This window comes from Pituophis catenifer, unplaced genomic scaffold (assembly GCF_029215685.1).
Source record: "Pituophis catenifer annectens isolate HBS135680 unplaced genomic scaffold, rPitCat1.0.hap2 SCAF_14, whole genome shotgun sequence".
Lineage (NCBI taxonomy): Eukaryota > Metazoa > Chordata > Lepidosauria > Squamata > Colubridae > Pituophis > Pituophis catenifer.
The window spans coordinates 7,562,630-7,575,298 of NW_027256894.1; the positions used below are offsets into that span (position 1 = coordinate 7,562,630).

At 42.2% G+C, this 12,669-nt stretch overlaps 1 protein-coding gene across 1 annotated transcript in view; it reads left to right on the top strand.

The window, feature by feature from the left end:
- The first annotated feature begins 118 nt into the window (after window positions 1-118).
- The window catches only part of IGDCC3 (immunoglobulin superfamily DCC subclass member 3), a 110,181-nt gene continuing 97,630 nt past the window's right edge, over window positions 119-12,669 (top strand). Inside the window, exons 1-2 of the mRNA XM_070953810.1 lie at window positions 119-245; window positions 4,331-4,636. Of these exons, the coding sequence (XP_070809911.1) occupies window positions 119-245; window positions 4,331-4,636 (433 nt within the window). The remainder of the gene's footprint in view (window positions 246-4,330; window positions 4,637-12,669) is intronic.

The window sequence follows — 12,669 nt, forward strand, 5'->3', positions numbered from 1 at the left end:
TCACAGGGGTTTGTTGTGGCTCCGTTGCCTGAGCCTGGGCTATCGATAGATGCAGACTCTGGAGAGTGAGGGAGAGGAGTTGGCAAGGCCTCCCTCTCCAGGACCCTCCTCTCTGGCAATGCCTCCGGAGGACACCGAAGGCCAAACGATAGGCTCAGAGCCAAGCACGTCCCCGCAGCCACAAGTGGACAGTGACGATGAAGATAAGTGCTGGCTGGACCCTCGGCAGAGGCGCAGGGAGAAGCGTGCGCAGCAGAGGGGAAGGCATGCCAGAGATTAGCTGAGCCACACACTGGACCACACCCCACAGGGTATAAATGTGGGTGTGGTGGCCGGTTCAGTTTGTGACGAGCAAAAACTGGAAATAATCCATGATCTCTGCGTTACTGGACTTTGCCTGCTTTATCGGTCTGCATTTGGATTAATCCTTGTATTGTTGACACTCTGCCTGTTTTATCGGAATGCTTGCAGTCTAATCTTTGTTTTGTGTGAGTAAAGTCTGAATTGGCAGCTAGCCACTGGGTTGCTGCCAGCTTTATCTTCAAAGAGTTTTGTCGTGTGGCTTATTAACTCTGGGCCGTCTGTGGGGGTGCGTGTGTGGTACGGGGACAGAACAGGGTTCTCCTGGTTCCTGTAGTCTGCAATTCTTTTTCCTCTGGAAATCCATTCCTCCTCCCACACCATTCCAAGGGTGTTCACCCCAAATTGTATAGCTAAAATCTGTAGAGATTCTCAGTCATCCAGGTCACGGTTGTCCCAAAGGAGCTTTTTCAGGAGGCAACTGGACTTTCTTGTTTTTTCTTTTGAAGACGTTTTGCCTCTCATCCAAGAAGCTTCTTCAGCTCTGACTGGATGGTGAGGAATGGAAGGATTTACAGTATATTTCTTGCAGACAGCTGGTCATTTGCATCCTTTTCGAGAGTTGTTGAAGCACTTGGGGGTTTATCTGTGTCCTCAGGGTCACCTGAGTGGTGCTCCCGGTTCCTGTAGTCTGCAATTTTTTTCTCTCTCCATGTTTAGTAACACGATTATTAAGTGAATCTGGCTTCCCCGTTGACTTTGCTTATCAGGTGGTCTCCAAAGGGGATCATGTGACCCCAGGACACTGCAACAGTCATGAATACATGCGCCTAACATTTGATCACATGACCAGAGGGATGCCACAATGGTCATACGTGTGAAAAACAATCCTAAACCACATTTTCAATGCTGCTGTCACTTTGAATGGTCACTAAATGAACTGTCGTAACTCGAGGACCACCTGTGTCCTCTTTTCCACACTGGGAAGCCCAGCCAGAGATGGCACTAAATGCTACCAGGCAATGCATATGAACCTCGGGAATCATCTTCGTCCATCACTTTTTAACAAGGAATTCCATCTCATCCTGGGCACCCTTTTTTTGAACTATTACCATCTGGCAGACGGTACAGGATAATAAAAACGAGGACAAATAGGCTGAAAAACAGCTTCTATCCCAGGGCAGTAACTATATTGAATTCTACTGTATAGGTAAGGTAAAGGTTCCCCTCGCACATAAGTGCTAGTCGTTCTCGACTCTAGGGGGCGGTGCTCATCTCCGTTTCAAAGCTGAAGAGCCAGCACTGTCCGAAGACGTCTCCGTGGTCATGTGGCCAGCATGACTCAACGCCAAAGGCGCATGGAACGCTGTTCCCTTCCCACCAAAGGTGGTCCCTGTTTTTCTACCTGCATTTTTTACCTGCTTTCGAACTGCTAGGTTGGTAGAAGCTGGGACAAATAATGGGAGCTCACCCCGTTACACGGCACTTTATCCTTACTGTATAGTGCAATACTAATGCAATATCGGGTTTTCAATTCAATTGTGTAGAATGTGAAAGATGTTTGTTTTCGTTTTATTTTTATAGTTAGATGGCATTTAATTTCATTGTACAAGGTGCAATGACAATAAAGTAAACCAAACCAAACCAAACCAAAATAAAGTAAACTAAACTAAACTCCTTGTTAAAGGAGGGGTCAACTTATTTTTCAAAGTACCTGAAGGCCAGATAAGGAATAATGGATGGGAACAGTGGTGGGTTTCAAATTTTTTTTACTACCGGTTCTGTGGGCATGGCTTGGTGGGCGTGGCAGGGGAAGGTTACTGCAAAATCCCCATTTCCTCCCGATCAGCTGGGACTTGGGAGGCAGAGAATAGATGGGGGCGGGGCCAGTCATAATTTTTACTACCGGTTCTCCGAACTACTCAAAATTTCCGCTACTGGTGCTCCAGAACTGGTCAGAACCTGCTGAAAACCACCTCTGGATGGGAAGTGATCAAAGAGAGATTCAACTTAGAAACAAGGAGGAATTTTCTGACAGTGAGAGCAATCAACCCATGGAAGAGAAGTTGCCTTCGGAAGTTGTGGGAGTTTCATCCCTGGAGGCTTTTAAGAAGAGATTGGACTGCCACCTGTCAGAAATGGTGTGGGGTCTCCTGCTTGGGAGGGGGATTGGACTAGATTATTAAGCTGTTTAAGACCAGCTGCCTGCAATTACTGCAGGGTTCAAATCTTGCCAAGGCTCAAGGTTGACTCAGCCTTCCATCCTTTCTAAGGTAGGTGAAATGAGGACCCAGTTTGTGGGGGCAATAAGCTGACTTTGTATAAATATACAAAAGGATGAAGGCTATTGCTGAGCACATTGTAAGCCGCCCTGAGTCTTCGGAGAAGGGCGGCATATAAATCAAATTTAAAAAAAAAAAAAAAAAGATGACCTACAAGGTCCCTTCCAACTCTGTTGATCTGTAATCCGGGGGGGGGGGGGGGAGAAAGATCCTGATCTTTTGGGCCACGGATCAGCAGGCAGAGCAAATTCGGGTGTTTTCCAGATTCCTCCTCCTCCTCCTTTAGGTGATAACCTAAAGGTTGGATTAGGAGGGGATCAATTTGGAGTGTAACTTGAGATGAGGCAGATGGAGAAACCGAGCAGGAAGGTAGGGATGCTGAGCTGTGGGTCAAAAGTAAAGGCAAAACTTTTCCAAACTCGGAGACTCAGTTTACCTTTCGCAGTCGAGCTGAGAATAAACACACGTCTGCTGCTTTTATTAGCCCATTAATAAGCATTTTGAAACATCGCCTTCCCCCAGCTACGGCAAAGCTCCTGGCCTCTCTTTTTTTTAAAGAGCGAAAGCACTACGAGTAGTTCTTGACTTATGACCACAGCTGAGCTCAACATTTGTGTTGTTAAGTGAGATGGTTGTTAAGTGAATCTTGACCCCGTTTTACAAGCTTTCTTGCCACGGTTGTTAAGGGAATCACTGTGGCAGTTACGTTAGCAACAGGGTTGTTAAGTGAATCTGGCCTCCCCATTGTCTTTGCTTGTCAGATGGTTGTAAAAGGGGATCACATGACCCTGGGACGCTGCAACCGTCATAAATGTGAAACAGTAGTCAAGCATCTGAATGTAAATCATGTGGCCATGGGGATGCTGCGACGGTCGTAAGTGTGAAAAAAATCATCGTGAAGCCAATTTTTTTTCAGTGCCGCTGTAACTTCAAACAGTCACTAAATGAACTGGATTTGTCAAAACTTGTTGCAGGAGGCCATCGCGGCCAAAAACAGAGCTCACAAGCCCTTTCTGCTGGCAGAGCGCTCGGCCACCACAGGTGCCCCAACATGAGTGACGTTGAGGTGGCCATGCCCACTCCAGGGGGCAGAAACAACCCTGGTGTGGCCCTCAATGAAATCGAGTTTGACACCCCTAGATTAGATACTGTAGATATGGTGTTACACAAGTGGCTAGTTTAAACTACTACGTAAAACTAAAAAGTTGTGGATTAATGTGATCACCCTATTCTAGGACACTGAGCTTGTCAATCGAAAGGGTGGCAGTTCAGCGGTTCGAATCCCTAGTGCCGCGTAACGGGGTGAGCTCCCGTTAACTTGTCCCAGCTTCTGCCAACCTAGCAGTTTGAAAGCAGGTAAAAAATGCAAGTAGAAAAAATAGGGACCACCTTTGGTGGGAAGGTCACAGCATTCTGTACGCCTTTGGCGTTGAGTCATGCCGGCCACATGACCATGGAGATGTCTTTGGACAGCGCTGGCTCTTCAGCTTTGAAACGGAGGTGAGCACCGCCCCCTAGAGTCGGGAACGACTAGCACATAAGTGCGAGGGAAACCTTTACCTTTACTGCACCAAAGGGAGTCGGAAATCAATGCCTTTTCTTTCTCTTTTACCCACTTCTCTTCCACACTTTTCTCTTCCCCTTTTCCTTTCCTATCTTGTATTTGGTATTTTTTTTGTGTGTGTATCATCAATTAATAAAATTGTTATAATGCATAAAAGGACTTCTTCTCTTCTCTTTTATTCCAGATTTCAGCTTCTCCACTGAGCTGGCGTTCACCGTAGAGCCCAGCGACCAGATTGCTGTGCAGGAACAGCCGCTGGTCTTGGATTGCCAAGTGGAAGGGCTTCCACCCATTAGCATCACGTGGCGGAAGAACGGGATGTTGGTGGAGGAGGGCGAGGAGCCCTTGACCCTGGTCAACGGCTCCCTCTACTTCTCCCACTTCCGGAAGCTGAAAGAGGACGGCACTTCCGACGAAGGGGAATACGGTTGCATGGCTCAGAACCGCTTCGGTTTGTTGGTGAGCAGAAAAGCCCGGATTCAGGCAGCAAGTAAGTGATCCTTCCTTCTCAACCCGAGGGACATGTCTGTGGAGATTCTCAGTCATCCAGGTTTTCATGGTTGTCCCAAAGGTGCTTTTTTTTCAGGTGCTTTGTTTTTTTTTCTTGAAGACGTTTCGCTTCTCATTTAAGAAGTTTCTTCAGCTTTGATGTGGATGGTGGGGAATGGAAGGATTTATACTTCTTGCAGACAGCTGGTCATGTGCATCCTTTTAGAGGGTTGTTGAGGCCACCTGGAGGTTTATCTGTGTCCTCAGGGTCACCTGAGCGGTGCTCCTGGTTCCTCTAGTCTGCAGTTTTTCCTCTGGAAATCCATTCCTACTCCTACACCATTCCAAGGGAGTTCATCCCAAATTGTATAGCTAAAAATGTGTAGAGATTCTCAGTCATTCAGGTCATGGTTGTCCCACTTGTCAGAAGTGGACATCAGGATACATCCACTGTCCCTTGGGTTGTCCCAGAGGTGCTTTTTCAGGAGGCAACTGAACTTTCTTCTTTCTTCTTCTGAAGACATTTTGCTTCTCATCCAAGAAGCTTCTTCAGCTCTGACTGGATGGTGGGGAATGGAAGGATTTATACTCCTTGCAGACAGCTGGTGATTGAAGGAGGGGTCGAAGTGGCCATCTATGTTGAAATTGAACAGCCCTCTTTCAACAGAGGGTAAAGGATACGACACCATCTATCTCCAGTCTAGAACATGGTCCTTTCATCAGTTCCAAGAAGGCTCCACACCCAAGTGGCCTCAACGACTCTCTAAAAAGGAATGCAAACGACCAGCTGTCCGCAAGGAGTATAAATCCTTCCATTCCCCACCATACACTCAGAGCTGAAGAAGCTTCTTGGATGAGAGGCAAAATGTCTTCAAAGAAAAACCAGAAAGTCCAGTTGCCTCTTGAAAAAGCACCTCTGGGATAACCCAAGGGACAGTGGATGTATCCTGATGTCCACTTCTGACTGACAAGGTTTCCAGGGTTTCCAGACCATATACGATTCTAGACAACTGGCTGTCCAGTCTCTTCTTAAAAGCCTCCAGTGATGTAAGACATTCTACTGGTTAATTGTTCTCTCTGTTAGGAAATTTCTCCTTAGTTCTAAGTTGCTCCTCTCCTTGATTAGTTTCCATCCATTGCTTCTTGTCCTGCCTTCTGGTGCTTTGGAGAATAGCTTGACTCCCTCTTCTTTGGGGCAGCCTCTGAGATATTGGAAGACTGCTCTCATGTCTCCCCTAGTCCTTCTTTTCATTAAACTAGACATATCCAGTTCCTGCAACCGTTCTTCATATGTTTTAGCTTCCAGTCCCCTAATCATCTTTGTTGCTCTTCTCCGTACTCTTTCCAGAGTCCCAATATCTTTTTTTATATCTGAGTCAAACGGTCTGAATTGGGGGGGGAGGGGGGTGTCTTTCTTGCAATCTGAAGGAGATGCAGAAAAATGACCAGCTGCGGAACTCAGTTTTTCTTCTAAATCTATCAACCGGCAAGAATGTACCCTGATTCTGTAATGTAAGAACACCTCGGCTTTTATCAGGATAGCAAAACAAGTGTCTGATCTTTGGAGAGCTGTGTGAACAAGGTCTCTAGCAATCCCAAAACTTGTGTTAGTGTTAAAAGAAGCTTAGCATTTGAAGATAAACGCTGCAATTTCTCAGGTACCTTCTCATGCATGATAAAATAGGCAGAAAGGAAGAGAAATTAGAAAACCCAGAAATGTAACTAGGTCATAGGCTCTGGAGAGAATAAGTATAGCTGTGAATTTATATATATAAATAGGCATGCTTTACTAACATTTCTTTTAATCCATTACCACTCTTACTTCTCTGGAAAGCTTAGAATGACTGAATTAGCTATCAGTCAACTTCCAATCTAATTATGAGTCCGTTGTTAAGTCTGTTCTCTTGTCATTTCTGCATGAATCTGCATTTTTAAAAAAAATCTGCATCAAACGTGCCTCTTAATACACAATATTCTGTCTCTTTTAAATCTCCATTTATAATGTATGGAATATCCATACATTAATGCTGGAATATCCTACCGGAGAAATTTAGTAAAGAAAATATATATCTGATTATTCATATAATAACTGCAGTGAGGATAGTATTTGCACAAAGATGAAAAGCAGAGAAAATTCCTACAGAGGGTGAAGTAATTATGAAAATATTGGATTGTGCAGAAATTTATTTATTTATTTATTTATTTATTTTATTTTATTTTATTATTTTATTATTATTTTATTTATTTTATTTTATTTTATTATTTTATTTTATTATTTTATTTTATTTTATTATTTTATTTTATTTTATTTTATTTTATTTTATTTTATTTTATTATTTTATTTTATTTTATTTTATTTTATTTTATTTTATTTTATTATTTTATTTATTTTATTTATTTTATTTTATTTTATTTATTTTATTTTATTTTATTTTATTATTTTATTTTATTTTATTTTATTTTATTTTATTTTATTATTTTATTTTATTTTATTTTATTTTATTTTATTTTATTTTATTTTATTTTATTATTTTATTTTATTTTATTTTATTTTATTTTATTTTATTATTTTATTTTATTTTATTTTATTTTATTTTATTTTATTTTATTATTTTATTTTATTTTATTTTATTTTATTGAATTTCTATACCGCCCTTCTCCCGAAGGACTCAGGGCGGTGTACAGCCAAAAGTAAAACCATGACAATATAAAAATTAAAAGCAATTTAAAACAATTAAATAAATTGGCCAAAAACTCTAATAAAACAACCCATTAAAATAGTAAAATGTTATTATTATTTAGGCCAGCCCTGCTTGTTGGAATAATAATGTTTTTAGGGCGCAACGAAAGGTACGAAGATCGTGAATCCTACGAATCTCCGGGGACAGCTCATTCCAGAGGGTAGGGGCCCCCACAGAGAATGCTCTCCCCCTGGGGGTCATCAGCTGACATTGCCTAGCCGACGGCACCCGGAGGAGCCCCTCTCTGTGGGAGTGTACCAGTTGATGGGAGGCTATCGGTGGCAGAAGGCGGTCTCGTAAATACCCAGGTCCCAAACCATGAAGCACTTTAAAATTTAAATGAATAGATTGACTTTGACAATCAAAGAGAGGAATCTGAATATTATAAGTTATGGAGACAATTTTACCATTGGTTAGAGAAGAAATATATAGATAGGGTAATGTTGTAATGAAACATGGGAAGAAGAAAGAGGAGAGAGAAGATAAAGTAAGTATAAGCAACCTTGAGCAAAGGCTCAAGGTTGACTCAGCCTTCCATCCTTTCTAAGGTAGGTAAATTGAGGACCCAATTGTGGGGGCAATAAGCTGACTTTGTATAAATATATAAAAGGATGAAGGCTATTGCTGAGCACATTGTAAGCCACCCTGAGTCTCCGGAGAAGAGTGGCATATAAATCAAATTAAAAAACAAAAAAAAGTAAGACATGTGGGAGAAATATTACAATAAATGAAATGATGATATCATGAAATGATTAACATTAGAGAACAAGAAGAAGACACAAAAGATGTACTCAGATGCAGCACTGCACGATTGATTATGTATTGTATGTTTGTTTATAAAATAAAAAAAATTCAAAAAAATATATAATGTATATGCTGACTGGGATTGAGGATGGGGTTGGAACATGGAGAGCGAGTATAAAACCAGGGGCCAACAATATTATAGGGAGATGCCAATTTGCTTGCAATTTGGGGGTCAGACCCACAGGTATTCAATTTGACAGCCTCCGAAATCCGATCCATTGAAGGGTGTCTCTCACCCATCTATTCCCTGCTCCATCTTTGGACAAATGCACCAAAGGTGAGAATCTAGTATGTCAGACCCAGTGAATTGCAAGGAAATCTTCATAGAACAGGATAGAATAGAATTCTTTATTGGCCAAGTGTGATTGGACACACAAGGAATTTGTCCTTGGTGCATAAACTCTCAGTGTACATAAAAGAAAAGATACATTCATCAAGAATCATAAGGTACAACAGTTAATGATAGTCATAGTATACAAATAAGCAATCAAATCGTAATAGGAAACAGTCAATATAAATCGTAAGGATACCAGCAACAAGGTTACAGTTGTAGAGTCATAAGTGGAAGGAGATGGGTGATGGGAACGATGAGAAGATTAATAGTAGTGCAGACTTAGTAAATAGTTTGACAGTGTTGAGGGAATTATTTGTTTAGCAGAGGGATGGCGTTCGGGAAAAAACTGTCCTGGTGTCTAGTTGTTCTGGTGTGCAGTGCTCTATAGCATCATTTTGAGGGTAGGAGTTGAAACAGTTTATGTCCAGGATGCGAGGGGTCTGTAGATACTTTCACAGCCCTCTTTTTGACTCGTGCAGTATACAGGTCCTCAATGGAAGGCAGGTTGGTAGCCATTGTTTTTTCTGCAGTTTTAATTCTCCTCTGAAGTCTGTGTCTGTCTTGTTGGGTTGCAGAACCAAACCAGACAGTTATGGAGGTGCAGATGACAGACTCAATAATTCCTCTGTAGAACTGGATCAGCATGTGGACTCTGTGGTGGTCTCTGGGCTTGTTTGTTTGCAATATTGGTAGGGCAGGGCAAACAACTATTATATATATAAACGAAGAATAAACCCCATGCTTACTATCACCGATGGCATCATTGTTATGCTTTAGTGTTTGGTGAGAACATGTCAGAGGAGAAGTAAACATATATACACAGTCCACGTAATTATAATTTACTCTGCAGAACACTTAATTCCCACAACACTGTTTTAGGCCAAAGAAAATTACCTCATGTTTCTCATCTTCTCATCTTTCCTACTATCTTCGCCTATTGGTATCTTACAATTGATCACTTGTTGTTTATGATTAATGATTGTAACTGTGATTTATGATCTATCATTTTGTTGCTGTATGTCTGTACACTGATGAGTTTATGTACCAAAGACAAATTCCTTGTGTGTCCAATCACGCCTGGCCAATAAAGAATTAATTCTATTCTATTCTATTCTATTCTATTCTATTCTATTCTATTCTATTCTATTCTATTCTATTCTATTCTATTCTATTCTATTCTATTCTTTCCATTCCATTCCATTCGGCGTTCTGTTCTGTTCTGTTCTATTCTGTTCTATTCCATTTTCTATTTCTATTTCTATTTCTATTCTGCATTCTACTCTACTCTACCCTTCCCTACCCTACTCAACTCAACTATTCCACTCCATTCCATTCCATTCGGCATTCTATTCTATTCTATTCTATTCTATTCTATTCTATTCTATTCTATTCTATTCTATTCTATTCTATTCTATTCTATTCTATTCTACTCTACTCTACTCTACTCTACTCTACTCTACTCTATTCTTTCTATTTATATTCTGCACTCTACTCTACTCCACTCCACTCCATTTCATTCCATTCCATTCGGTGTTCTGTGCTGTGCTATTCTGTTCTGTTCTGTTCTATTCTATTCTATTCCATTTTCTATTTCTATTTCTATTATTTCTATTTCTATTTCTATTCTACTCTATTCTACTCTACTCTATTCTTTCTATATCTATTTATATTCTGCATTCTACTCTACTCCACTCCACTCCACTCCACTCCATTACACTCCACTCCACTCCATTCCATTCAATTCCATGAAGACCCAAATTGTTGGGTGCAGTATGCTGACTCTGTAACCACTGTACAGAGGGCTGTAAAGCACTATGAAGCGGTATATAAGTCTAAGTGCTATTAATATTCCATTCCATTCCATAAGTAAAACTTCTATGGGAGTATGACAGTGGCTTCATAACCAGTTGTTCAATTCAGCTATCCAGGCGATCACCTCTGGCGTTGCTTCATTCAGATCTCCTAGGGGTCCAGACAATGCACTGATTATGAACAATTAATCAGTGGGACAACTTGCCTCCAGAAGTTATGAATGCTCCAACACTGGAAGTTTTAAAAAGAGGTTGGACAACCATTTGTCTGAAGTGGTGTAGGGTTTCCTATCTAAGCAGGGGGTTGGACTAGAAGACCTCCAAGGTCCCTTCCAACTCTGTTATTCTATGTCTATCTCTAGTCAAGGAATTCAAGAGGGGTACTTGTGGGTATGTGATGATTCTAGGCTGATGACTCGCTTCACTCCGCCCTTCCAGCTCTGCTTCCTCTTCTCTTACTACATCTATCTATCTATCTATCTATCTATCTATCTATCTATCTATCTATCTATCTATCTATCTTACAGCATCTATCTATCTATCTACTATCTACCTATCTATCTATCTATCTATCTATCTATCTATCTATCTATCTATCTATCTATCCCTCCCTTCCTCCCTCCCTCTCTCTCTCTCTGGAGAACTTAATCAAAATCGCTTCTTTTTGGAAATCAGTTTCCAAGGCAAGCTCTCTTTCACCCAGCCAATTAAAAAGAAGGTTGGGGGGAAAAATGCCAGATAACGTTTTTTTTCGCAGGGCGCGCTCGGATGCCTGTTAGCAGGCTGGGGGACAGGTTCTCTTCCTTTCCATGGCCTGTTTGTCAAAAGAGAGGCAAGTGCTTGAAACTTAATTTTTTAACAGTTGGGTCGCTGTTGCCTGGGAAGGGGAGGGTGTCAGAATCCCTTGCTTAAATAGCCCCGATGAAGCCTGAACTTGGGATCTTCCCTTCGGTTCCTCCCCCCCCCCCCCGCCCCTCTCCCCTGTCTTGGCAGGAGCAGATGGCCTCTTGAATGCAGCTCGGAGACGGGCGCAGTTTCCCCTGTTCCTTTGTTTCCCCCCCATTCTTTGGGGCTGAATAGAGAAAGCTCTGCCAGAGGAAAGGCAGATTCTGCTCGCTGAGCCCCAGCCTGGGAGAGGACAACGCACCAAAGGATGCGGAGGGCTCTCGAGAGGGTTGAGAAAGGGGGCCTCCTTACTCTACAGGGCTCCCATCCTTAAGAGGAGAGGGCAAAATTCCCCAGAACACACACACACACACACACACACACACACACACACACACACACACACACACAACTAGTATGTCCTTTCATTCATTTGTCCCCCTTACCCCCCACCCCACCTCTCTGCCCTTCCTTTTCATTTTTCCTGCTTAGAAAAGGTGTATAGGGCGGGATGGTCTCTCCACTTGCTCTTTCCCATGGCATTGATTGCTTATGTAGCTCAGGGGAGGGGACGGGAATGGGGGGAGGACACAGGAAGGTTGCAATGTAAACCAGATGTAGGTAGTTTTTCTCTCCCATCCTTCTGCTTCTCCCATCACGAGAAGGCGCAAACTGTAGGTTTATTTGTTTATTGTTTCAGGCGATGCCGCCGCCCCCCCCCCCCCCGCCACCAGCTCCCATCAGGCTGCTCCATAAGGGGGACCTGAGTGAACAATAAAAAAATCAGGATAGAAAATGGAAGGGAGGGGAGGAACGGTGGACATCTAGGAATGTTGTTGATTTAGTTCAGAACCCAAGGTGCCTTTCCCCCCCAAAAGACTTTCTTTCTTTCTTTCTTTCTTTCTTTCTTTCTTTCTTTCTTTCTTTCTTTCTTTCTTTCTTTCTTTCTTTCTCTTTCTTTCTTTCTTTCTTTCTTTCTTTCTTTCTTTCTTTCTTTCTCTCTCTCTCTCTCCCTCCCTCCCTCCCTTCCTTCCTTCCTTCCTTCCTTCTCTCTCTCTCCCTACCTCCCTCCCTTCCTTCTTTCTCTCTTTCTCTTTCTCTTTCTTTCTCTCTCTCTCTCTCTCTTTCTCTCTTTCTTTCTGTTTATCGCTGGAAATGTCTCGCTTCTCATCCAAGAAGCTTCTTCAGGACTGAAGATGCTTCTTGGATGAGAAGTGAAAGATTTTCAAAGGGAAAAAAAAACCCCAAGAAAGTACAGTTGCCTTTTTTGGGAGGTTGGGGCGTGGGAAAGCACCTTTGGGACAACCGTGACCTGGATGGTAGAGAATCTCGGTAGAGGTTTAGTTCAGAAAACTGGCTAAAAAGGAAGATCTCAGTCCAGTTCCTGATTGCGGAAAGAGAAAGGGGTACCGTACTTTTTGGAGTAGAAGACACACTTCCCCCCCCCCAAAAAAAGAGG